Below are 26,884 nucleotides of genomic sequence, written 5' to 3' on the forward strand. Positions count from 1 at the left end.
GCATATGAGGGGTTTACCTCCTCGTTATACCTCACTCTTTACGCTGAGTATTTTTAGTAATTCCAACTATTTATTCTACAGCCTTTGTGATTCAGAGGTCATTCCTAAGGAATTGGGGTATTTAAACTTTAGTGTAAAGAGCGAGGTATCGACGAAGGTTGAACCCCCTCACATACGCAATAAAAACACACGAATATAGACGTTCGTTACGTAAGTTAATTCGTAAGTTACGTATAATTTTTACCAATGAAAACGTTTGTAAAAAATTAAAGTTCTAGTTGCCTTTTAAGTGATCAAAAAATTGGAGGGGAACTAGGCCACCTCTCTCACTCTTTTTTTCTCAAAATCTTCCGATTAATTGCAATTAATTAATATGCAAATTTAGTTTTAATTATTTATATACGGAAAGCCAAGATCAAAACATGCATTAACTCAAAAACATCCAGAAATTAAATAAAAAAACAGTTTTTTTAAATGAAAGTAAGGAGAAACATTAAAATTTAAAAGGAGCAGAAACTACTCCGTATATGAAAGGGGCTTTTCCTCCTCAACACCCCGCTCTTTACGCTAAAGTTTCTTACTGTTTAAGAGATTTAAGTTTCTTACTGTACTAGTAGATTTAAGAGAAAGAGTCAAACTTTAGCGTAAAGAGCGGGGAGTTGAGGAAGAAGAGCCCCTTTCATATACGGAGTAATTTCTGTACGTTTAAGTTTTAATGTAGCTCCTTACTTTCATTTAAAAAAAACTTGTTTTTGGTACACAAAGTTTAAAAAAATATAAGTCTGTGTGTGTATGTGTGTCGAGTGACGTCATGTTTGTGTGTCAACTGACGTCATGTTTGTTGATTGACGAAATTACACACTGGGACATCGGGACACAAATGACGACCGGGACACCAGGACATAGGGAATATAAATGACGACCGGGACACTCATAGAGAAAGCGACCGGGACACAAGGAATGTTCGATTAGCAATCACCATCAGCAAAGCACCGGGACACAAATGACAACCGGGACACAGGGAATCTAAATGACGACCAGGACACTCTAAGAGAAATTACAGACCAGGACACCGGAACACAAATGACGACCGGGACACCGCGACACAGGGAATATAAATGACGACCGCGACACTCAAAGAGAAATTACAGACTGGGACACCGGGACACAAATGACGACCGGGACACAGGGAATGTTCGATTAGCAATCACCATCAACAAAGCTCAGGGGCAATCATTAGAATAATGAGGTATAGATTTGAATACAGATTGTTTTTCCCATGGACAATTATATGTTGCATGTTCAAGAGTCGGTAAACCTGACAATCTATTTATATGCAGAGACAATGGAACAGCCAAGAATGTTGTACATTCGCAAGTTTTACGTAGTTAAAAATATATATATATATATATATATATATATATATATATATATATATATATATATATATATATATATATATATATATATATATATATATATATATATATATATTATATATATATATATATATATATATATATATATATATATATCAATATTCACAGGTGGGACAAAGGGACACAACTACAATGGCGCGTAACGACTAGCGCGCGGGGGGGGGGGGAAGTGCCCCCAACAACTAGGTGTTGAGGTGGCGCGAAGCGCCACCCTAACAGCTAGTATATATATATATATATATATATATATATATATATATATATATATATATATATATATATATATATATATATATATATATATATATATATATATATATATATATATATATATATATATATATATATATATATATATATATATATGTGTTGTGCCTATTTAATTATGTTGATTTCTGTCAGAATTTGTCCTTAGTACAACTGTATCACGAATGTATTGTTTCAAATTTCTATGTTTATTGGTTTGTTGTACTAGCCTTATGTACTGTTAGTTGTATAAGAATTTGCACCAAATCCTTTCTTTGTTGTTGAGTTAGAGACGTTCAGTCATGTTCAGATGTTAGCTGTCAACATGGATGATTTACGTGAATTAAGACAATTAAGTTTCAAGAAGTAAATATAATCATTATTCATCAAAAATTTTATCAGAAATATTCCATCAGAAAAATTGTGTTAAAATAATTAATTACTAGGAACAGAGCCTGTCTGATAGGAGCAAAATCAAGGGCAAGGGAATCATGAATCGGTCTTTAAAATGCAGGTGAAAAGACTATTTTGCACAAAAAAAAAACAAAAAAACAAAAAAAAAACAAAATATTTCTCCAGCTGGTCAACCCCCCCCCCCCCCATTCGAATAAAAATTCTTTAGTCGCCCCTAACACCAAACAAACATTATTTTTTTTAAGAAAAAATATTGTGAAAATATTGTTATTTTAATATTGTTTTTATTTTTATTTGTTTAGACAATTTATCCTTTAGAATATTTGCACGAAAAAATAGGTTTTTCAAAGTTATTTCATTTCCTATTCCATCAAGCTGTTTTTGATTAAGATACGGGACATTTAGTAAGTTACATTTGGATAATGTAATTTGAGACGGGTACCATGTTTCTCTTCGCCAATTTTTCTCAAATAGAAGCAAAATCATCTGTTGGGAAAAAAGAATGAGTCACCTCACTTAAACGTAACTTGGCTGGTCAAAAAAAAAAGAAAAAGGACATGTTTACATGCACATCCCTGTGTGAAGAATGAAGGTAAGGATGAGTGAAGAATGAATGAAATGTTCCGTTTCCCAAAACTAAAAGCCAAACTTCAATGATCTCTCGATACTAGAGCCAACACAAAAACTAAAGATCAAAAACAGGAATTGTTATTATTTTCTCGAGTATGTCTTCAAATAAACGCATAAAGACATTTAAATTTTGTAAATAACACCTATGGTTTACGGGTACACGGCATGTGTGTTTGTAACTTAGCCGTAAATTTTCATAGTTCAAAAATTCACGTGAGTTCAGATTCGTAGTTTGTTAGGGCGGATATAATTAATTTCTTTTATATTTCTTTTCGAGAGTCACATCCATAGTAAAAAGAAGTTCCCTGACAGATACTAAAAAGCCAAAGTGTAAATACAGCGCAATTTATTTTGATGCCTGTATATATACAGTGATTTTGAAGTTATATATTGTGATTTTGATATATTTACGTTATTTACATTATCTTTTATAATATTGTCCAAAAGCTTAGCACTGAATGAGATCTTAAAGCCCAATTTTGGATCATTCTCTTGTATAAATTGAAGTTCAACTTTTAGTGCCTGAACACCGTTTTTGTGCAGTATTAATGCGACTGAAGAGCAGAAAATCAATCGGGAAGATGCCTTACCTTGGCTGCTTCGTCTCCACTTGAGTAGCGGACTAGAGCAATCCCATGATTCAAGTACAAATGAAAGTTTTGGAGAGGGCCGTGCTGAAGGCAAAGAGTTTTCAAGGTCGAACCATCGATCTAAAAACAAAATAATTTATAAATATAGACAGAATTGATCCTTAGCTGAGTTCCGACATTCATTGTAATTTGGAAGAGAGAGAGAGAGAGAGAGAGAGAGAGAGAGAGAGAGAGAGAGAGAGAGAGAGAGAGAGAGAGAGAGAGAGAGAGAGAGAGAGAGAGAGAGAGAGAGAGAGAGAGAGAGAGAGAGAGAGAGAGAGAGAGAGAGAGAGAGAGAGAGAGAGAGAGGGGGGGGGGATATCTCTGTGCAAAGATCAAACTTAAAAAGCTAGATAAGAAATTGAAAAAGTCTGAACAGGTAAAATTCCTTGGAAAAAAGTTAACAAATACCAAAAACAAAGTTAGATCCCCATTATAAAATTTACGAGCTTTAAATATTGACAAGAACATAGAAAACAAAATCAAAAAGAAGTTGAAATAGAATCCTAATAGAGACAAATCTCTTTTCTGAGAGGTACCTAAATTTTATATCCTTCGTTTCACAGAGTCTCTTGTGCATAAAAAATGCAAAAGAAATCATACACCAAAAGTACAATTAACCACAAAATACCATCAATTAGCTCCACACACAGGATAGTCTAGAAATTTTGCTCTAAAGGAAATATAAAGTTTCCTTCCAAAAGACGTTAAGACATTACATGTGAGACCAACATGAGATGCCTCAGGATTTTTTAAGACGAGCTTTGTCTAGCGCTAAAAGTCGTAAATATTTGATATTTTACGTTAGTCAGAGTTTGTTTTTAAGCTATTTTCAAATTTACATTGAATATATTTTGTTTCTGAGGAGTAAGGGTAAATATATAACTATATTTTATTTTAATTATGATAAAATGACCCTAGTAATCTTACTTTAATCAAAAGTGAAATATAACTATATATTTGTATAGTTAAATAAATGGGTATGTAATTATATATAATTATATATATATATATATATATATATATATATATATATATATATATATATATATATATATATATATATATATTATATATATATATATATATATATATATATATATATATATATATATATATATATATATATATATATATGTGTGTGTGTGTGTGTGTGTGTGTGCATTAAATATAATACCTGAGGAGTAAGATTGCGAAGTAATAGCCATGGAGATCCATTTCCACCCCAATTAGAACCACCTGAGCGAGACTGGCCAGTGCCCCAGCTTTGAGATCCTTTTATTCCTGGAGGTGGGCCACGAGATGCTCCCCCCTTAACACTACCAGCATTCCAAAGATCAGCAGAAGAAGGCGTTGTATCAGCCCAGGTAGATTTGGTTCCACCGTTTCCACCAAATTTACCTAAAATTTGAACGTTTATTTGAAGCAATATTTATTAGCAGATGCATCTAGAGCTATAGAATTGGATGAACAGAATAAAGAAAGAAGCTGAAGAGTTGAACTGAATAAAATTGAATAATAGATTTAAATAACAGAATCTTAAACATAATATAAACAAAATAGAACAAACATAGACCGAGTCAGGTAATTTCAATTATACAAGAGGAATCCCAAAAAAGAAACAACTATTTAGGTTTTCACGAAACAAAAATTTAAATGAATACTTATTTTTACGTGATTAACGGAGATCTATACAATATCTGGTAAACAGAAAGTAAATAAACAAAAATAGTACAGCAAATGACCAATAGAAATCAAACCAAACTAGAATAGTGCAACGCCTCGCCCACGAAAATGTTCCGTTTAGTAAAATTACCGTTATTTTTTTTTCTTAGATATTTATTAGTGGATCACCCTAACTTTCAAATTATAATTAGAATGAAATGACAACATTAAAATACGGTCGAAAATTCAATAAGAAAGTGAACCATGAAAAAAAAAACTTATTGTAACAATTATGATTTATGATCCAAGTCCGAATATTCTTTTTTTTGCTGTTTTTATTGAAGTAAGCCCTTTTTTAATTATTTTCAGGCTACTTTACTTGATGGGCAGGCATCAATGGAAAACAGACAAAACCTAGACCATGTCTTCTAAAGACCAAGAGCAGAACAGATAAGAAAGAAACAACAGAAAAAGAATAAGTATCAATGAAACTAAAATATTACAACACACGAAAATACTCCATTCAAGAAAATTATTATAGTCAACACAATAGCGCTACTTAAGTAAAGAGCAAAATTGGTACAAGGTGTTTTTTTTTTTAATACCAAGGGACTTCATATGGAAGTTATCGAAGAGACTTCAGAAGGGGCTAATTTGATTGGAAACCGGAAGTTCTGGTGCCCTTTTTAAGAGTCATAAGCAATTGCCTCCGTCCCCAAAAAAAAAAACAAAGAATAAAACCAGCCCCCGTCCCACGCGCCTTTCTCCCCAAAGACATCCGATCAAAATTTTGAAATAGCCATCTTCTTCGGTATAATTTAAAGGTCCAATAATTATGCCTCTGGGGACAATAGCCCCCCATGGCCCCTGGGACAAGGGCTGAAGGTTATACAATCGCTCATTGTTTATATAAAATATTTTGTTACAGGTGGGAACAGCTACTACAACTACTATTTTTATTGCGGCTACAACTAAGGCTGGGGACATTAAGATGAAAATTTCAGGAACTGTTGCGGGGAAAGTTAAATTAAACTAAAACATACTATGTACATACCGGTTGTCGAAAAGGCGCATCAGCAATATCTTAGGAACAGCTAAACATATTAAAACTTCCTGAAAATGCTGAGGGGGACGTTCAAATGACCGAAAGGCAATATGTGCATACTACTACTACTACTACTGTCACTACTACCCATGATCGTACCCAGGTTTTTCGTTCAGGGGAAGGGGGGGGGGAGAAGTTTAAAAAAAAATTCCCGTGGACTTAGTTTAACGGTCAACCGCGGAGACCATCAATCCGCCCCTTGCGAACGAGATTTCGTTTACTAGGCATGTTTTTGCATCTTTGAGGTTTTTTTTTTTACAATATTGCATTCCCAGTATTGCATTCAGCAAACCCAGTATTTAAGTATTTATGTACATAATATGTCTACAGAGCAAAACGAACTACATACAAAACGAAATCTAAATGACAATTTTTCTTCCCTGCAAAAATGTCTATGACTTTTTCGTGGCAGACATCAATGTCTCTATGGATGGCGAGCAGGGCTAAACGAATCAGCCTTTCTTGTCTCGTTGAATTTCTTAGCCAGGTTTTTGACCTTCTAAGTGCAGAGAAGCTTCTTTCCGGAGTAGCAGTACTGACAGGCAACGTTGCAAAGACAGTCAACAGAAGAGAAATATTTGGAAAAAAGTTGGAGTCGCATTCGTGAAGAGAAATACAGCACAAGACGGCCTTTCTCTGGTAAGAAGTTTTTTTTACATATGCTGCGCCAAAGCTCAACCTCTTGCCTCAAGCAGTCTGGCTCGGGAAGAATATCGCCGTATGACTCAAGCAAAGACTCTCACTTCATGGTTTTGGGATCAACTGATACAATCTTCGAAAGGACAAGTATGTTGAGGTGAGACAACAGAGTCTGGCGGAGTTCAAAGCGTTGTTTCAGCTCCGATATGAAGTCTTCTAGAAAAAAGAATGGACAGTGAGGTTCAGGAGTGAGTGAGAAGATCAGAATCATCAAGATGAAATTTCCTTCCTCCTCTTGCTCTTGGGTGAGTCATCTCAAGCCCATAGCTCAATAGCTGAATCATGGCGTCCAACCCGTCTTGTTTTGCAGAGTCCAGTCAGCTTCTGTTTTCGCGAATCCGGTAAGAGTTTGTTGTCCTTTTCTTTCAGATTTTGGATTCTGAGGGGCGACGCACCGTAGAAATTGCAAATTTGCGATAGAGTTCCATAGAAATGTTTAAAAACTGGAATAGAGAAGAAAGGTGAAAAGACAAGATTGAAACTATGTGCGCTACAGTGGACATAAAGTGCATTGAGATGCTGTTGACGTATAACGGTCTGAACACCCTTAGATGACTGCTCATCGCTGCCGCACCCTCATACCCGTGGCCAACCATTTTGTTCAGGTTAAGCCCAAGGCTTTCCAAAAAATGCAGAATTGCCGAAGCGAGACCTTGTCTATATAGATCCGTAGCAGGGAGAAAACCAAAAAAAAATCCTTGTGAGAATTTCCAGCAGAGGTGTAGCGGACGCAAACACATAGCTGCTCAGTATTGGAAACGACCGCCGTTTCGTCAGCAAGCACCAAAAGCAAGGACTTACGTTTAATTTTTCGACAATGGACTGTTGAAGAATTTCTCTACAAGCGGTAATCAGACCATTCATTTTTGCCACCATTTTGAGACAGTTCTGGATCCGTGTGTAAAGTAAGACCAGAATCGCACGTACCCGAAGGGCAAGCTGTTGCCTTCCACAAAATATTACAGTTTCAACAATCAGTCTCAGTTTCGGACGATTTTCCTGAACCTGCACTGCCTTTGCTGTGTCTATCTGGTTGATTATGTTGCTATACCTTTTCTCCGTGTTTGTTGGTGACTTGTGTGGCATTCAATTGCATCGTTCCAGTTCTTGAAAGGTTCACATTCAGTTTCCTCTGACACGAATAGGACTAAATCTGTTGCATAGCTTCATTCTAAAAGCTTGTTTTACGGTCCTACCTTGAAGTTTCTCAGTGTCAAAAATAGGATGGCGACTGTCTTTCGGTTGGATAAATTTTCAAATTTAGATAAAATTCTGCTATCATAATTTTATGATGCGTCTTTGCCTCTGTAGGCCCAAATAGATTGTATGTTCGATCAACCTTTCTGCTTATAAAACTAGTGATCAATGCAATTTCTGGTCACCCCATCTGGCGACGTCCAAGAGCATTTGTAAACAGCTCCAGGAGGAAACAGATACCCACGAAGTACGAGGTCATTTATAAAGGCTGAATCAAGCACAAGCTCGAAATTATTGAATTTTGACCCATACTATGCTGGCAAAGAATATGTGAGAAACACTAGTCATTCCATACTTTGGCAACGTATCTTTAACAACGATTTAGACTTAGAGCGATTTGCAGAACTCGTCTTTTAATCCAACCGATGCATTTGTCTTATATTTTAAATCAGAATCACAAACTAGAACCATTTAGATGCAAACGAAAATAGAAGTGCTCTCATTTAAAAAGAAATGTATGAAAACTGAGGCTAGCTGTTGAAACAAGAGCTAAGAGCTCATATGGCACTTGCGACGAGGTCGGAAGAGCCAAGAGCTCATATGGTATGAGCTCTAGCAAAATTCCAAGAATCAATAGATTGCTTTAAAAGGAAAATCAGAGGCTTAATGCCGGTCGGGATTTAAAATAAGAGCTCTGACTCACGAGTCCTTCTAAATATCAAAATTCATTCAGATCCAATCACTCACTCGTAAGTTAAAAATACTTCAATTTTTCTAATTTTTCCTCTCCTTTCAGCCCCCCAGATGGTCGAATCGGGGAAAACGACTTTATCAAGTCAATTTGTACACTTCCCTGACACGCCTACCAATTTTCATCGTCCTCGCGCGTCCAGAAGCACCAAAGCACCCCACCCCACCACCTAACTCCATATCTACGAAATTTATAAGCGTTTTCCAAGATTTCCGATTTCCCCCTCCAAACCCCCCCCCTCAATGTCAAAAGATTTGGTCGGGATTATGCATCGGCACTGTTTCTGTTTTCTGTTTCTGTTTTTTCTTGCCTGTTTCTGCCTGTTTCTGTTTCTGTTTTTACAAAAAACAGAACAGAAAACAGAAACAGGCTACCTGTTTTTGTTTTACCTGTTTCTGTTTCTGTTCTGTTTTTTTTTCATCTGTTTTTTTTTTATCTGTTTTCTGTTTTTTTTCTGTTTTTTTTTTTTCAAATGCCGCGCTATCTAGCGGGCATGATACCGAAACGCATGATACCTACCCGTACCTACCGTACCGAAACGCATATCTAGCGGGCATGATACCATGATACCGTTGATTTTTGAATTTAAACAAAAAGGGAATAGTTGTGGGAAAAGTCAAAGTCATGGCCAATTGTAGAAAAAAGCTAAGACAGATTGTCCAATTAAGTGGGCAACCCAGTCAAGGTTAATTTTACCCCTTTGATTGCCGTTGTGACTGTCTCCCATTTATGCTACACCTCTCCGTGCATGCATGTCCCTTGACAATGCCGAAATAGAGTCAACCCGTAGACTACGGGTTGACTACTTGAAAATTTTCCTCTCATGCATGTCACTCCACAATGCTCAACTAGAGTCAACCTCTCATGCTAATTCACGCCGGGGTATATCTGAGCGAAAGAGAGAGATAGAGAAAGAGAGAGAAGCTTGAATGCTATACAGTGGACATGGGCTAGATGGGAACCCCATATGACAATGTCTCTACTGTTGGTATATGTGTAGCGGATAGCTATTACCGCTTGAGCAACGGTCTAACCATTGACGGCTTTAAGGATTCGTGCTTTAAACGGCAAACATTGGCTCAATGAAATCCCATATAAAAGAGGAATATAGCGTTGGTATTTACTTAGAGCAATGGGTTACCGCTAAAACAGCGGTCCAACAAGCCACGGCTTGAAGGCATCCGTATTTTAAGCGGTGAACCTAGACACCTTGGTATGTGTGTAGCGGAGGGTAATTACCACTTGAGCAATGGTCTAACCATAGAGCGTTATAGAGCGTTGGTATTTGCTTAGAGCAATGGGTTACCGCTAAAGCGACGGTTTAAATAACCTCTAACTTAAGCGGTGGACATAAGCTAGATGGGATGACTCTGTGTCTGTCTGGTATATATTAGCAAGCAGCGGTCTAAGTAGCCTCGGCTTGAAAGCATCCGTGCTTTAAGCGGTGAATATAGTGTTGGTATATGCTTTGAGCAATGGTTTACCGCTAAAGCAACGGTCTAAGAGCAACTAGGGTAAATTGTCAATTATAAATGACATTCAAGCTTGAAAGGAATATAGCGTTGGTATCACCCGATTGGACACATTTTATGACAAATTTCCCCCCCCCCCCTAAAAATACGCTAGTGTGTTGAATTACACGAAGTTGCTCATCTTTTGTATGTGACTACAAGGATTTAACAAGAAGATGTTTTCTTTCCTATTAGAAATAGAAGAAGTAAGGAAAAAACAGGAAAAACAGCTGTTAAAACAGCTGTTTTTTTTAAAAAACAGCTGTTTTCTGATCTTTCGAAAAACAGAATAGATTACAGAAACAGGTCACCTGTTTTTGTTTGACCTGTTTCTGTTTCTTTTCTGTTTTTTTTCTAACTGTTTTTTTCTGTTTCTGTTTTTCTCAAAAACAGAAACAGTGCCGATGCTTAGTCGGGATTTGAAATAAGAGCTCTGAGACACGAGTTCCTTCTAAATATCTAATTTCATTAAGATCCGGTCACCCGTACTTAAGCTAAAAATACGTTAATTTTGCTGATTTTTCCAAATTAACAACCCCCCGCTCACTCAAAGAGAACGGATCCGTACCAATTATGTCAATCTCGTATCTATAACTTGTGCTTATTCTTCCCATCAAGTTTCATCCCGATCTCTCCACTCTAAGGGTTTTCAAAGATTTCTGTCTCCCCCCCCCCTCCAACCCCGGATCCAATTCGAATTGAAAATAAAGCATCTGAAACATAAGATTCTTCTATATATCAAGTTTCATTAAGATCTGATCACCCATCCGTACGATACTCGATTTTCACGTTTTTGAAGAATTCCGGTTTCCCCCTCCAACTCCCTTCAATGTCACCAAATGTGGTCGAGATTTAAAATGAGAGTTCTAAAACACAAAGATCCTTCTAGATATCAAATTTAATTAAGATCTGATCACCCGTTCGTAAGTTACAAATACCTCATTTTTTCTAATTTTTCCAAACTACCCCCCCCCCCCAACTCCACCAAAGAGAGCGGATCCGGTACGGTTATGTCAGTCACCTATCTTGGACTTGTGCTTATTCTTTCCACCAAGTTTCATCCTGATCTCTCCGCTTTAAGCGTGTCCAAGATTTCCCCCCCCCCTAATGACATTTGATTCGGTTGGGATTTAAAACAAGAGATCTGAGTTTCGAGGTCCTTCTAAATATGAAATTTCATTAAGATACGATCACTCATTCGTAAGTCAAAAATACCTCATTTTTTCTATTTTTTAGAATTAACCCCGCCCCCCAACTCCCCAAAGAGAGCTGATCCGCTCCGGTTATGTCAATCCCGTATCTAGGACTTGTGCTTATTTTTCCCACCAGGTTTCATCCCGATCCCACCACTCTAATCGTTTTCCAAGATTTTAGGTTCCGCCACCCCCCCCCCCCCCTACTTCCCCTTCACTGGATCTGGTCGGGATTAAGATAAGAGCCCTGAGACACGATATCCTTCTAAAAATCAAATTTCATTAAGATCCGATCACTCCTTCGTAAGTTAAAAATACCTCATTTTATTTAATTTTTCAGAATTAACCCTCCTCCCCCAAATCCCCCAAAGAGACCGAATCCGTTCCGGTTATTTCAATCGCGTATCTAGGACTTATCTTTATTTTTAAAACGAAGTTTCATCCCGATCCCTCAACTCTGAGCGTTTTCGGAGATTTTAGGCCCCCCCCCTCAATTCCCCCCAATGTCACCGGATGCAGTCGAGATTTAAAATAAGAGCTCTGAGACACGATATTCTTCCAAACTTCAAATTTCATTAAGATCCGATCACTCTTTCGTAAGGAATAAATACCTCACTTTTCTGATTTTCAGAATTAACCCCCCCCCCCCCAACTCCCCCAAACAGAGCAGATCCGTTCTGGTTATGTCAATCACGTATCTAGGACTTCTGCTTATTTTCCCACCAAGTTTCATCCCGATCCCTCCATTCTAAGCGTTTTCCAAGATTTTAGGTCCCCCCCAACTCCCCCCAAATGTCACCAGATCTGGTCAGGATTTAAAAAAAGAGCTCTGAGACACGATATACTTCCAAACATCAAATTTCATTAAGATCCCATCACCCGTTTGTAAGTTAAAAATACTTCATTTTTTCTATCTTTTCCGAATTAACCGACCCCCCCCCCACAGACAGTCAAATTACGAAAACGACTATTTCTAATTTAATCTGGTCCGGTCCCTGATACGCCTGCCAAATTTCATCGTCCTAGCTTACCTGGAAGTGCCTAAAGTAGCAAAACCGGGACCGACAGACAGACCGACAGAATTTGCGATCGCTATATGTCACTTGGTTAATACCAAGTGCCATAAAAATGACAAAATTTACCTTTAATTTCCCATACCCATTCTGTACGGTCAATAACAAATATTTTTACCCCTTAACTCGAACACAGTGAAACGCCAAGACAAAACTCAGTCAATAACAATATCTTTTTAAATATGAAAAACTCACCAAGGCCTCCTCCAAAAGCAGGTGTGGTTGATGTTGAAGTGGTAGTACTAAAACTCCAAGCATTTGAAGATAAACTTGTGAGTGGCGTGAAATCACCAGTTACGGAAGGCTGTTGACTAGGTGACTGCTTCCCACTTTGGAATATATCCGAATCTTTTAACGAGGAAAGGGCAAATTGACCAGGAGTTAGGGTTGGGTCATCGTCAACAGATTTAATAGGATGACCCTAAAAGTAAATAAAATAAATGACCCTTTATTGCTAAGAACAGGCCAGTCACAACAGACCAACAGTCACAACAAAAAATATCTTTAAAACAATTTTCAGAATATTTGAAACACTTACCATACTTGTATGCGTCCAGCTCACTTTTGGCGCAAATAAGCTAAAAAACTCTCTCTTGTAGATAAAAAGCTACTGACTACTTTTGTATCTATTGACTTTTTAGTATCTACTTTTCCGAATGTAAGGAAGGCCAAACAAATTCGGAAAAACATACTTTTCTGTGGGCTTAGCTCATATACTACTAAACAAAAGTTATGCACGTGAAAACGAAGCAACTATCTATCAGCTACACATCAGGATTTTGTCATTTTTTCAGGTTCATATCATCGAAACAAACTCCCCCTCCTTTCAGAATCATTGAAACTTATGGTCAATACTTCTATATAAAACGGCATGGAATATAAGGTCACAGGTATGATCACTTTGGACCCTTTCTAGGGGAATAGGATGATGTATCAAGAGATTCTTACAAGCGATGGAGGAACCTGAACCATACTAAACTTCCATACTTGGACTACTGGGAGTCCACTGAGAAATACGTTTGTCAAGACATTCGAAGAGGGGTTCTAAGAGACAGATCTTAAGGGACACCCCAGTATAAACCTACATGCATAAGATCATACTTATAAAGCTGGCTAAGAAATTGAAAAATATTGCTTACAGAAGAAAAATCGCGCATAAAATTCACAGCAAGCACTGAGTTTTTCCACTATACTATTGGCTTTCACAAATAATGACAAAATATATCTTAAGGATAACATCCAAAGCTTTTTTTATACTTTAAGAACTAAATAATTCTGGTTTTTCTGAACTTTGCAAAACCCGTTTGATGTGTGACAATAAAACCAGAAAGAGAAAGAAACCCGAGTTTGATGCGAGTTCCTTGTTCATTTATGCCATTCAGATGTCAAGCCAAAGATCTGTACTACGAGAACTGTTTAATGACTTTTTGGTTACTAAATACATAACTCTTTTGCTGAAGTTTTTAAAAAATGTTAAGAAATGTGTAAGCTATAGCATAGCTAGTTAAAGCTCTGGATGAATTAATGACTTTTCGGCTCTTGAAGAAACGTTATTATTTGTAAGGCGCGGGTTTTGTGTTTTCAGTAAAGCGCTACTTTTATCTAGTCACACTAACAGAACGAAATATTATCACTCGGTATATTATCAGTCGGTTCATCTCCACTTGTTCCGTACATATATACACCGAATCAATAAGTATCTCCGTTTTGACTTCCATCTTTACTTTCATTACGAAAATTTGTTGTTTTTTTTTCAAGCTGATTTTTGTAAATTTTTAGCTTTTTAAAAATTATACAACAAATGTCGCAAAAAATCTTTGTGTAACTTAGGCAATTATACAGAAATAGATGATCGTGATTTATTGCCAAAATAAGGCAAAAATAGATTTTACTTCCTATATTAAAAAATTCGAACATTCAACAGAAAATTGAATTTTCTTATTTGCAATTCCGAAAAATTTTCTTCTCAAAATGCAAGATTTGATTCTTCTTTATATCTGAATTGAAGTGACTATTTCTTAGATAATGATGGACGGCAAAACAATTCTCACAAGAAAGATACTTAAACGCCGGTGATTTCCTATTTGCCATTATTGCCATAATTGCCATTAATTTGCCATTATATGCTACCATAATTGCCATTCCTCAGCGCAGAGTTTATTGGTACATTTTTTCCAATTTCATAATATTATAATTTTTCTTAAAGTCAAAGTTTCATAAAGTTAAAAGTTCCATGAAATTGAACTTTATAAAGAAATAAAATACTTCATAAAGTAAAAATTTCATAATGTTAAAAAGAAACAGCAAAGAGAGTAGACCATAGCCCCCAACAAGCCTCCATGACTGGAAAATAGAGTAGGGAACTGGATCTGATCGGCGAGTTTTATTGAAGTAATATCACCATTAAAAAATCTTCTTATAAAACTTTTTCGTCATTAAAGGGCATATTTCATTGCAAGAGAATATGTGTCAACATATTCTCTTTTTTTAGCATTATACTTTTTTTCTTTATTATAAATAATTATATTTTCTATTTCTATTTTAAGGTTATGTGGTGTTTCTAAGTAAAAATAAGCCGTCAGAAAGATTTCAGAAAAAGTGAAAATGGTCAGAAGTTAAGACTTTTAGGAAATGACTTGTTCCGAAAATAAATTTTGACTTGGCCCATTTTATTTCAGCTTTTTGTAACTCACAAACAGTTTCAAGTTAAAGGAATAATGTTTTTTAAGATCAACTTGACACAGAATTATTACATTCTAAATAGTCAACAATTCATTACTTACCTTCCATGGTTTTCCAGGTTCAAATTCAGGCACAAGATCAGAAATTGAGGAATATGCCTGCTGATTTGGAACTGAGGACCATGTATCTTTACCCGAGTCACTGGCAGTACCAACTTCAGACGCTGTCGAGTCAGGCCATCCACTCTCTGAAGTATTACGAGACAACGTAGACCATGTACTACAAATTATATATACTTTTATATTTCGGTTCTAATTATTCACACCTACTTTCATAACAGTATTAAGCAGATGCATCATTTTATACACGTCTATATATCCAAAAGGGAAACACCAAGTCAGCATTCTTAATTTGGCCCATTCAGAACCATTGGGTGATCAATGAGTCAGCTTTCAATTTGCTTTACTAGAAAACTTAGGCCCTTGGTAAAATAACATTTTAAAATACATTGCTACTCTTTACTATATTAACATTAAGTGGGTTCAATAAATTAGAATAATTTTGAGCCAGCACCACAGGGAACTCCAAAAGCAATTTTTACAAAAATTAATAGGGAATTTTAAATGTGTCAATAGTTCAAAAACTTAACAAGAAGCTAGTTGAAATAAAGAAAACAAACAATCTCTGACAAATTGTTAAGCAAAGCACTCTATTTAACATACCATAGAGTATAAAGAATGTACATCCTGTGTCGGCAAGGCCTTCAATCAAGGCAGCTAACACAACAGGGAACTCCCAAAGTTGTCATTTTTCTTCTATGATACTTCCCTTTAGATGAAATTTAATTTAACAAGTACGTTAGAACCTTTTTACGGACTACCCTTTTCTGAAATTCACAAAGAAAATTGTACAATCAAAAAATAAAGTTCACACTTTCTAATGAAGTCTGGTCTTATCTAATACCTCTATCTCCAGCACAAAACAGGGGAAGTAAAAAAAAATTCTAAGATTTCCGGGAAAGTAGTTTCAGCTTTTAGTGTTCTAACATTTACTTGGATCTTTTATCCAAGGTCTAAAAGCTATGGCAAAACCACCCAATCAATTCTAAACAGTTTGAACACACTAACTAAAAAAATTTATAATAGACATAGGGTGAGTCCCCTCAATATTATACCCAGCAGATGGGTGCCAAGTAAAGATAGCCTATCTTTGAATATGCATTGAATTATTCCATTACCTACAAAAGAGAGAAAAAGCTGTATTTGCCTATTCCTACTTAAAACAGAATATGTCTGCCCCAAACTAACAGTAGAAGTTGAGCTATTCAGAATTGCAGATGGAGAACATTTTCAGCTAAGGTCCTCAGATAATACGGTGACCGTATCTAAGTCGCAAATATTTGACAATTACTGAGAATAATTATTCTATGATTATGACAAATCAATTACGGAGACAGATTCTTATTGAATCAAGTAGTGGGAGACAGATCAATCATGGAAGTAAATTCTGGGAATGCATAGAAGCAAAATCATGGAAGCAGATCAAGTTAAGGGAAACAAATCGATTATGGAAAAAGATTGTTATTCAACCAAGTTATGAGGACGAATCAAAAATGGAGACGAATTCTGATATAATCAAGTTACGAGAGATGAATCAGTGATGGAGACGAATTAATTGTGGAGAAGGATTTTTTTTTAAATAAAGTCAAAGACGTTACAAGACAAAGTCATTGAAATAGTAATGTCTCTTAGCCTATCTTGTTCATACACCTTTGTCGATTTTCCACATTCTTTTTAGAAAAGTAAGATGGAAAACCAGCCATAGAAAAGGCTCAGTTTTCAGACCCAGTCTCAAGAATCTATAATATTTAAAAAACCACTCTATTCTTTACTATACGCATGAATGACACTTCTCCGCACACCCAAATTCATCTAAAAAACTCAACTTTCCAAAGAACGTGAAACACCCAAGATTCAATCGATTAAACCATGATATACAGTCAGGGGCGCAGCTAAGGAGGTAGGGTGTCTTAGGGTAGGGAGGGAGAGCTCCAAGGTGTCAGCACGCGGCACCTTTAACTTAAAACCACGATATTTCACTAAATTCAATTTTGAGAAAGATTATATATTCATAAAAAGACGAAAAATTAACAGAATAAAACAAAAACAAATTGAATATCAGGAAATTTCCAATAGGTATGCCCTTTTGACTAACCTTAGGAGGAGGAAGATCCTCACCCCCCCCCCTTCTGGGCAGGTATGGCATCTGCGGTAAGCATGTTCAAATACAGTCAAGATTGCTTATTCAATCCACTAACTGAATATCGCTCAACTCCCTATCAAATAAGCTCTCGCCGGTGCTGTATCCAGGATTTTTGTTCTGGAGGACGGTTTTTTTCGGGGGGGGGGGGAGACAAAAAATAAAAAAAAACTCACCAATAATGTGTTTATGCATTTTTTTTTATCACGTTTCACGAGTCAGACAAATATTTCGGGAGGGGGGGTCAAAGCCCCTTACCCCTCCCTGAATATGGCCTCGGCTGTCACAAATTCATTCTTCTTAAAAATAACAAAACAATTTTTATAATCTAGTCTAAATCATCAGTACATTTGAACCGTTTGGATGCCAAAATTCATTGCAACCAAAAAACAAACAACTGGATAAATTCAAAAAGCAGATATCAACCAGCCTTCAAATGCTAAAGATGAAAAAAAAATAATTAAAAAATAATTAAAGATAAAAATAATTATAAATAAATAATTAAATATTTAAATAATTAAAGATAAAATAATAAAACAAAATAAATAAAATAACAAAATAAAATAAAATAAAGATAAAATAATAATTAAATATCAAATAATTAAAGATAAAAAAAATTAAAGATTAAAAATAATTAAAGATAAAAAAAAGATGAAAAAAATAATAATCTAAGAATGTTCATATGGTCTTAAACAATGAGTTTTGAGAATCTATTTAAATTTAATTTGAGGTAGACCTATTCAAATTGTCCTCGAAGAGTCATTTACTCTTTGATACCTAACTCTCTTATTGCTTTTTTTTGTATTAATCCTTTTTCAAATACCTTTAGAAACATACCAAGTTAAGGGACAATCAAGTGCTTTGACGACAAAATCCAGATAAAATGTTAAGGGTAGACTTAATTGGTTTGAGTGTTAAGTCTGCCATTATTCTTTTCAAAACTGAAGTTGAAAAAAATATTATGAAATTTTAACACGAACAGACCTAATAATGTATATTACCGTAATCCAAATTATCAATTAAAGCACTTACTCAGAGGGAGAATTGAATTTTCCAGCCCCTGCAGAGCCTGGAGCGCGCATGAAATCCATTGCATAATCCGACTCCTTGCTGTCTAAGGAGGGGAGCTTCCAGGTGCCCAGTCGAGACTGACTTGAATGACCCTTAAAAATAAAAAGAGCCGTAAAGTATATTCCTGATGAGAGCACCAAATGTAAGGACAAATGCACAATTACATCGAAATATATCCCTAAGTACGAAGCTGTCTAAATTTGTAGGTAAGTATAGGTCAAATTAACGGTATTAGAAAGTAACAATTCCCACGACATTTACAGCGATGTAGAGAGAACTGAGTAAAATTTCTCTATCAGCCATTATTCAAAATTGTTGGTTTAAAGTAAACATATAGTTCCAATAGCCGAGCTTACAGTTATGGTAATTCAAGAAAATTGAGGGAGAGGAGGGGGAGGGCAAGATAAATTTTTTAAAATCTAGAGGAGAGGGGAGGAATTTCATGTTTTTTTTTATTTTTTCTATGAAAAAAAAAGCATCAATAAATATACTCCAAAAGATATTTTTCGAAATCTGAAGCAGCATATCCCCCTTCCCTCAAATGACACCACTCCCAGCTTAAACAAATGACTTCAAATACTGGACATCACCAAAATTCCAAGGGAGACTATCAGAAAGTGGGTTGACCCAGGTGACTCTAGCATATGGCAAGACAGAATGTTTTCTACCAAATTAGAAAATCATCCATATTTTCCACACACGTTCTAGGTATTTTAACCTGACATGGCTATTTCTGTGCTTATATCTTCAACTGCTTTACTTTAACGTATTTCTTCACTCAAGGACACAAATTCTATTGCGACTATGGAGGAATTGAAAAGAGAAAGAAATCAGATAAAAATAATTATTCTAAAGCTATAGCAATCACTCCAACTATTATTCAATAAACTTGTTTCGTAATAAACAGCTAATTAAGTAGTACCGCTGTATGCAAATTTGAATACCCAGTTTCAAAAAGTAAAAATAATTTCAATACAAGGAAAGTTTTATTATTAATAGTAATATCTTAACAAAAAGTTGACTCACGCAGGAGAATTTCAAAAAAATCGGTAAAAATTTTGCTATCAAAGGCTTATATTTAAGCCCGAGAACAATAATGTAAGCAATTAAAAAGCGAAAAAAGTAATACCTTTTATCAGAACTAGAACTAATCAATTAAAAAGGAAAAAGTAATGTCTTTTATCATTATTATTGCTGTTTTATTATTATTCTATGGTTTTGTTATTGTCAGATGTCTTTGCTATTTCCGTAAAGCGTTTTTTTTTGCCATGGCTTAGAGGCAATTTATAACAACAAATATCTTTCTAAAATATCCATCACAACTATAGCGCAAGCAATTAAAAAGCAATGGCTTATATCAGAAGATTATAGACTGGGTAGTTTGACAACAAAATGGGCCTACGGTTATAATCCTTGGGTTAATTTAAGTGTAATTCCTAATTGAGTTTCAAATACCAAGGGACTGAACCTCGCTTGGGGAAAATAAAAACAGTTTCATTTAACCTCTTTCACAAAATGACTTTAATTTCATCTTATTCTGTTCGGCACAAACCTTGTTTTGCATATTTATACCATCAAATTATTCTATACTATTGACAATCAAATTGAATTGTAATGTGCTTTCCAAAATTTTCAGCACAGACACTCATCTTCGGCAAAAATTCTCAGTTGTGACGTCCTTCATATGAAAAATATATTTTTTTTTTCATTAAGGTCCTTAAGTTTAGGGCCTAAACGAATTTTCCTAAAGTCGTAAAGAATCTAAATCGTTTTTTCATATAGAAAAATAGTAGTATGCCAATAATAATATAAAAAAAAAAAATCCATTTTTGAGGGGAACATACACATAGAAAAAATATGTAAAAATACGACATTATTATTCATTTGGTAGGGTCGGAATGATAATCTTCTATTCTTCTCCCGAAAAGATGAAAAAAAAATTACCTCTTGAACAGCCATATTCTGAAGGCCAGCAGAAATGGAAGCAATTGAATCTTTAAATGGATCTGCGCCGCCAAGGAAGGGGGCACTGCTTCCTCCTTGTTTAATAAACATATTTTGCTGAGTTTGGATCTGTGCTTGAAGGCTAGATATTTGATTTTTGACCTGAGCCACTTGTTGAACAACACGCTGAATTGTAGGCTGAGGAACTTGGCCACGACGAGCCATCATCTGCTGATGCTCGGCTGTTAAAGTTTGCAAAGTCTGGAACACAGAAAAGTGGCAATCAGTAATAGAAAATTGGACAAATAATAAACGTAGCAACAGCTACAAGCCACGATGAGCCATCATCTGATTGCTGATGTTCGGCTCTCAAAGTTCGTAAAGTCTGGAACACAGAACAATGGCAATAATTCACATAAAATGAGACAAAAATGAGATAAATAATACTTATAAAAAATAACAGCCACAGCCACAAGCTACAACGAGCCATCATTTGCTGATGCTTGGTTGTCAGAGTTTGCGAGGTCAGGGAAACAAAAACTGGCAATAAGTCACTGAAAATTAGACAATTTTTAACTATAAATTTTATTCTCGCTAAAAGTTCTATTTGTAAATTCTTGCGAAAAAGTGCCTTTTGAAAAAGTTTTTTTAAGACAAATTTGTCTGTGAAAAGAGCCTGATTATCATCTGCACACATAATAAAAGGAGGCACCATTAAAAAATGGCGAATCAAGCTACATCCGTAAGCACCTAAAATACATGAAAACAAATTTGTATTGCATTTTGTAAGATTTATTTTGTAGAAACCTCCTCCCGGACAGAAATAACCCTCCCGACATCAATTATTTACTTAGCCATGGGCAGAGTTCTGCTATAAAACTCAGAGGCTGCACTCACAGAGAGTTTACACACACACACGGAGTTCACACACTCTAAGGTAAAATTCTGTGTACGTCCCTGGTAATAGATATAAATTCTTTAACCGAAATAGGTCCAAAGTATGATCAAGATACATCGGAAAAGATCAATTCAGCAAAAAACGCATTACAGCAAAACTTAAAAAAATATTATCCTAGCTTTGCTAATGCGTTAGGGAAGGACAGACTTCTTCAGTAAACTCACAAAAAAAGAATCCAGTACAAACTAAAAACTGGTAAAACGTCCTGATAACATATACTTAGACCTTTGTCTTCAATTCGTTGAATCTAGTACAAAATTACAAAATGACCGTCTATGTCAATTAATTTCATTTTGATTGATTAACCCTTATCACAATATCACGACGATAAGAAGCTGAGCCCCCTCCCACGAAGCCCGAGATCCACCCTCTTTTACGTCCTAATACTCTATTTTTTTTCATCTTCTTTTCATTTGACACTCTTAATACTTTGTAAAAGCATAAAAAATCAAATTTATTTCCCCTTGTCTTCCTCTTCTCAACTTGACCAAACTGAAAAGAATCCTCTCAAAATCTTCACCACCCCCCTAAATACTCCATTAGTACCCCAAGAGAAATAACTCTCCATTTGACTCAATAATTTGTATTAATACTCCAATTTAGAATACGTAATACATAAATATAAAGATATGTATAACAAACAATATCTTTAAGATTCCACCATTAACAACTTTCTCTTCTTTTTTTCCTACAAATCGCCCCACCCTAGATACTCCATCAATACCGAAAGAGACATAACCCTCCATTTGATTCGATATCTTGTCTTAATACTCCAATACAGAATAGAAATTCAGAATTTCCATAAAGTCACCAGGGGTATTTTATCATAAATCGTCGTAACTTGGCCTTTACCCAGAAATAATAGTTTATTCAAACCCTGAGAACTGCATAATTTTCAATTTTCGTACAATTAGTATCAATATTTTATTTCTATTATTTTATGTTGGTCTTGTATTAGTATGTTCAATTAGTATGTATTTCAATTTAGTCCTTGCATTCCAATATGTTGGTCTTGTATTAGTATGTTCAATTAGTATGTATTTCACTTTTATTTTAAATATTTTTTAAGTCTTCAGTTTTAGTATGTGCTCTTAAAAGCGAAAGTAGTCACGCTTAAATAGGACTAAGAATACAACAGTCGTTTCTTTAAGGTGCCGCAACATTTTTTGTTTTTTGTTGTTGTTTTTTAATTGTGCTGCATTTTTTTGAATTGTGCAGCAATTATTTACTTGGACGTTAAACGATTAAATGGCGTATTTTTTTTTTTTTTTATAAAGTTTAATTTACTTCAATTCATCCTTATTCTTGATTACAACGAAGAAAATCGTTTGGTTGACATAATTATAGCGACAAGTCTATGACTTTCACCTTTTTTGAATAAAATAAAAACATTTTGTATCCGATTACTTTTTTATGAACCTGTCTACAATAATAAAAATAGCCTATAGCGGTTAGTATTATCTACCGAATAATTAAAAAAAAAAAAACATGTGTCAGTCTTTCCAGCTAAACTGTAACTAACTCATGCCCCCACCCTCTCCTCATCTATAAGGGAAAAGCATGAAATAGTACAATTGTTCCCTTGGAAAATGTTAAGAGGGAGCGTTAGTGACAAATACATATGTCTCTGACATCAGAAGAAATAAATATATCCAGTTCCAAAGGTATTAAAAACCGAAAAGCTACCCTACTCTAGAGACTCTAGGCGGGCATAACTTGCTAAAAGATAACAAACAAGTATTGGTCCAATAAGAGAGACATACTTGCTCCCGTCTTTTATCCGTGCCATTTAACCAAACACATAGAAAACTATAGGTTCTATGACTATCTACCTCAGTTCTTCTGCCCTAGGAATGACGCATGGACGGATAATAGATAGAAATATCTATTAACAAATAAACCAAAATAATTTTTTAACAATCCTAATAAGGGGAATTAATGCCAGATTTGCCTCTCACTCCATTGGACTATCTGTCTTGGCTTTTCCTACAATTAGCCATGGCTTGATGCCCACAATTATTCAATTTTAATTAATAATAATCTCATGCAATAACAAAAAAAAAAAAGAAAAATACAATTACATTTCACGCTGTGTTCAAGTTTGCTCTTTGACTCGTTCATTACTTTCTCTAACTCAGTAACCAGTTATTTATCTATAGATCAGGTGTGAGAAGACAACTTCCATTAATTCTCTGTTGGGCATGTTTACAGCACAAAATACAGAGATGTACAGTCAATGAAACGTCTATCTATCCGTGCAAGGAACTTTCTCTAAAATTTCAAGTATGTGTCTCATCAAGCATGGCGATGAGCAGAAGGTTTGCGAATTGTAGAAATTGACTGTGACAAGCTTACAGGAAAGGCACCTTACAACTAGGATGCAATAAAAACAGGTTAATTAATGAGACTATGCCTCATTCTCTCGGTTGCTCACTATTATAATGAGCTCCTTTCTATTAAGATTGTTCAACGTTAATTAACAAAACTTTTGTCTCGTTAACTAACTCGTTTTTTTTATATCCTTGTTTCAAGGTATCTTTCCTGTAAGCTTGTCATTCCAGTTCAATGAATTTTTGACATATTTAGCAAATTCAGGGGATAGAGGCACATATCCACATACAAACAGACTGGTGAGTTTATAAAGTGACTTACTTTGATTTGTTGAAGCAGTTGATTCAGAAGATACAAAGTTTGAGGAGCGAGTGGCTGATTCAAAATTTGTGGATTCAAATGACCAGCTGTGACTGCCATCTGAATTTGACTCACCAAATAACGTACTTGATTCTGATTGGCAGCATTAGCACCTCCTGAAGGAGCTGCTTCAGCACGTATATCAGATCGACCCATGGCACCTCGCTAAAAACAAAAATTGATGAGCTATACTGGTTGAAGGATTTCTAGGGAAATATTGTGGAAATATGCACTTGCTAGTGAAAATGCACTTGCTATGCATTCCAGACCCCTTAAAATGTTAACTTCATTAATTTATGAATAATTTCACAGCGGCAAATAATGTACCTTTAGAGGAAGGTGACCAGACGAGCTTCCCATAGATAAGAGGTAGTTGATTACTTACAAAAAAAAATATTTACGGCCTCTTTATCCATACTGGGGATAACTAAAGGTGGAAAAGATGATGCTGGGTAACGATAAGATAGATAGTGGGCTTCAATTAAGCGACTAATATTATTAGAAAAATGGTGGATGCAGTGACGATGTAAAAAGTAGAATAGCCAAGGCCCAGGGTGTTTTTTCACAGTAAAAAAAAAGACTTTGAAAAAATAGGAGGATAAGTCTGGGAATCAAAATTAGAATACAGAAAGTTGCGGCAATAGCAACGGTCAAGTATGGCGTGGATATGTCGGCACTCCGAAAGGATGAGACACTTCAAAACTTCCGCGCTTCGGAGGACAAGAGGACTTGTTACATGTTTTCCGGAGGTATAGTATACGAATAGTCTTGGGTACCCATTTGCCTGACCCTATGTCAAACACCAGGCTGTACAAAAATAAAGTTTTATCCACTGTCTAGGGCTATAAAAGGAGAAAAGTATAGATGTCTAGGACACTTTTTAAGGATGATAGACTACAGAACGAAGATAAGTCTTCAAAGTCTTCAATAGATATGGCAGTGATCAAGTATGATTCTGAAGCATGGAGGCTTCAAAGGGATGAAGAAACAATGCAAGATTTTTTCCCGAGAATTTGTTTAATGTTTGTTCTATATATTCGTTTACAGGATCGTATATCGACCAATAAGCTGTACAAAAGGCGTAGTCGTAAGAGGTTATAAGAAAGGATTTAAATTAAATTGAAACTTCAAGGGAGGGTGTAAAGAGCGAAGCTTTGAAAAGATGCAGATGGAGGAGGAGCGAGCGTAATTGTGTCAGTCTAAAGCGGCTCGGTGCTGCAATAGGTTGTTCGTAGTCGTAGTAGTTGTATACCCAGATAATTATATATTTTGATATTCTGTCTTCTTTCCCACAATTAATCAGCCAATTAAAAACAATAAATAAACGTTTAGTCTGGGTTCAATAAATTCAGACAAAAATTCCTTCTTTGAACTATTTGAAAGACAATTCCTCTTTTGAACTATTTAAGTTTTCTTTTTTTTCAAATCTTTTGTTTTTACTCATTTAGTTTTATTGGTCGAAGCAGCGTTTTCATTTATTTTTTTCATTTCATTAAATAATGAGCTAGAAAAAAAAAACCCAGCAATATACAAATTATAACAATTGAATATTAAGATTTCGTCAGTGGTCTTAATCTATGATAACACATACCACAGAATTACCACAAAATTACCGTCAAAAAACCAGCAATATACAAATCATAGCCATTGGATATTAGAATTTTATCAGTAGTCCTAATCTATGATAACGGAGAATTACCACAGATTTACCATTTCATCAGTATTCATCAGAATTTCATCAGTAGTCTTAATCTATGATAACAAAGGGTCACAGAATTACCACAATGAAAAATCATAAAGTCATCCCGCTAGCACAAACAAAATATTTGTGGGGAGGAGGGGTTGAACAGGTAAAGGCTAATAAATTACAAGAGCAACATATTATTTCGAAGAATTGGCAGCATTAGTTGAAAGCCTCAAACCTACTAAATTTAAAAATTAAATATAAAAACTCCCAAATTTGTCCAGCAGCTTGCTCCAAACGTCCTGAATGAGTCAATTCAGTGTCTTGGTGGGATTAAGGTGACAAGTATCTAATTCCACGACAGATGGCCTTAAAAAATAGAAAAAAAAAATCTAAAGCCCAAAACAAGTTATTTGGACATAGATGAATCACCACCAAACTCTATTGAAATCAAGTAAGTAGCTAATATTTTTAATTTTTTTTTGCAGCAAGGCTACATTTTTTTATGTAATTTGAGCCAAGTCCCGCTTTGGGCCGAGTAGACCTTAACAAGTAGAAAAAAAAATTAAATGTAATAATATAACAATATAACAAGGGCTTATGCTAAGATTTCTTATGACGGTGAAATTAATCGTACTGATTCCTTGAAGCAAAACGAAAAGGCAGAAATGTTTATGCAGATCAGACACAAAATATGTTTACCCCATTCTAAACTCTATTTTGATTAATTAAAGAAATATAATTTAATTTAATTGTAACTAAATGGTTCAGATCTAAATTATATTAAATTTAAACTGAAATAAAATTAAATTTGATAAATTAGAATTATGAGTAAATTAAATTTAGTTAATTTAATATAATTATTATTAAATAAATATAAAATAATGTATTAAATTGGATATAAACCACTACGATTCTTCTTTCAGGCGAAACTAGACAATGCAAAGGACCTAGTTTTTAGACAGATAAGACAAATTATAATCTAACGAGGTATTAACGTCCTAAAATTCCATAGTTTGGAAAGAGTTTCTGTACCTCATGGG

The 26,884-nt window shown here is 35.1% G+C and overlaps 1 protein-coding gene across 4 annotated transcripts in view; it reads right to left on the minus strand.

Annotated features, from left to right (window-relative positions):
* Positions 1-26,884, minus strand: part of LOC136025955 (protein Gawky-like) — an 84,984-nt gene that overhangs the window by 13,242 nt on the left and 44,858 nt on the right. For all 4 annotated transcript variants that reach the window (XM_065702063.1, XM_065702060.1, XM_065702064.1 and 1 more), the window contains exons 13-19: positions 24,119-24,322; positions 20,509-20,769; positions 18,526-18,656; positions 15,336-15,513; positions 12,748-12,973; positions 4,536-4,759; positions 3,320-3,439 (exon numbers count right to left, since the gene is read on the minus strand). In XM_065702063.1, the coding sequence (XP_065558135.1) occupies positions 3,320-3,439; positions 4,536-4,759; positions 12,748-12,973; positions 15,336-15,513; positions 18,526-18,656; positions 20,509-20,769; positions 24,119-24,322 (1,344 nt within the window). The remainder of the gene's footprint in view (positions 1-3,319; positions 3,440-4,535; positions 4,760-12,747; positions 12,974-15,335; positions 15,514-18,525; positions 18,657-20,508; positions 20,770-24,118; positions 24,323-26,884) is intronic.

The sequence above is a fragment of the Artemia franciscana genome, chromosome 4 (genome assembly GCF_032884065.1).
Source record: "Artemia franciscana chromosome 4, ASM3288406v1, whole genome shotgun sequence".
NCBI classification, from domain to species: Eukaryota; Metazoa; Arthropoda; class Branchiopoda; order Anostraca; family Artemiidae; genus Artemia; species Artemia franciscana.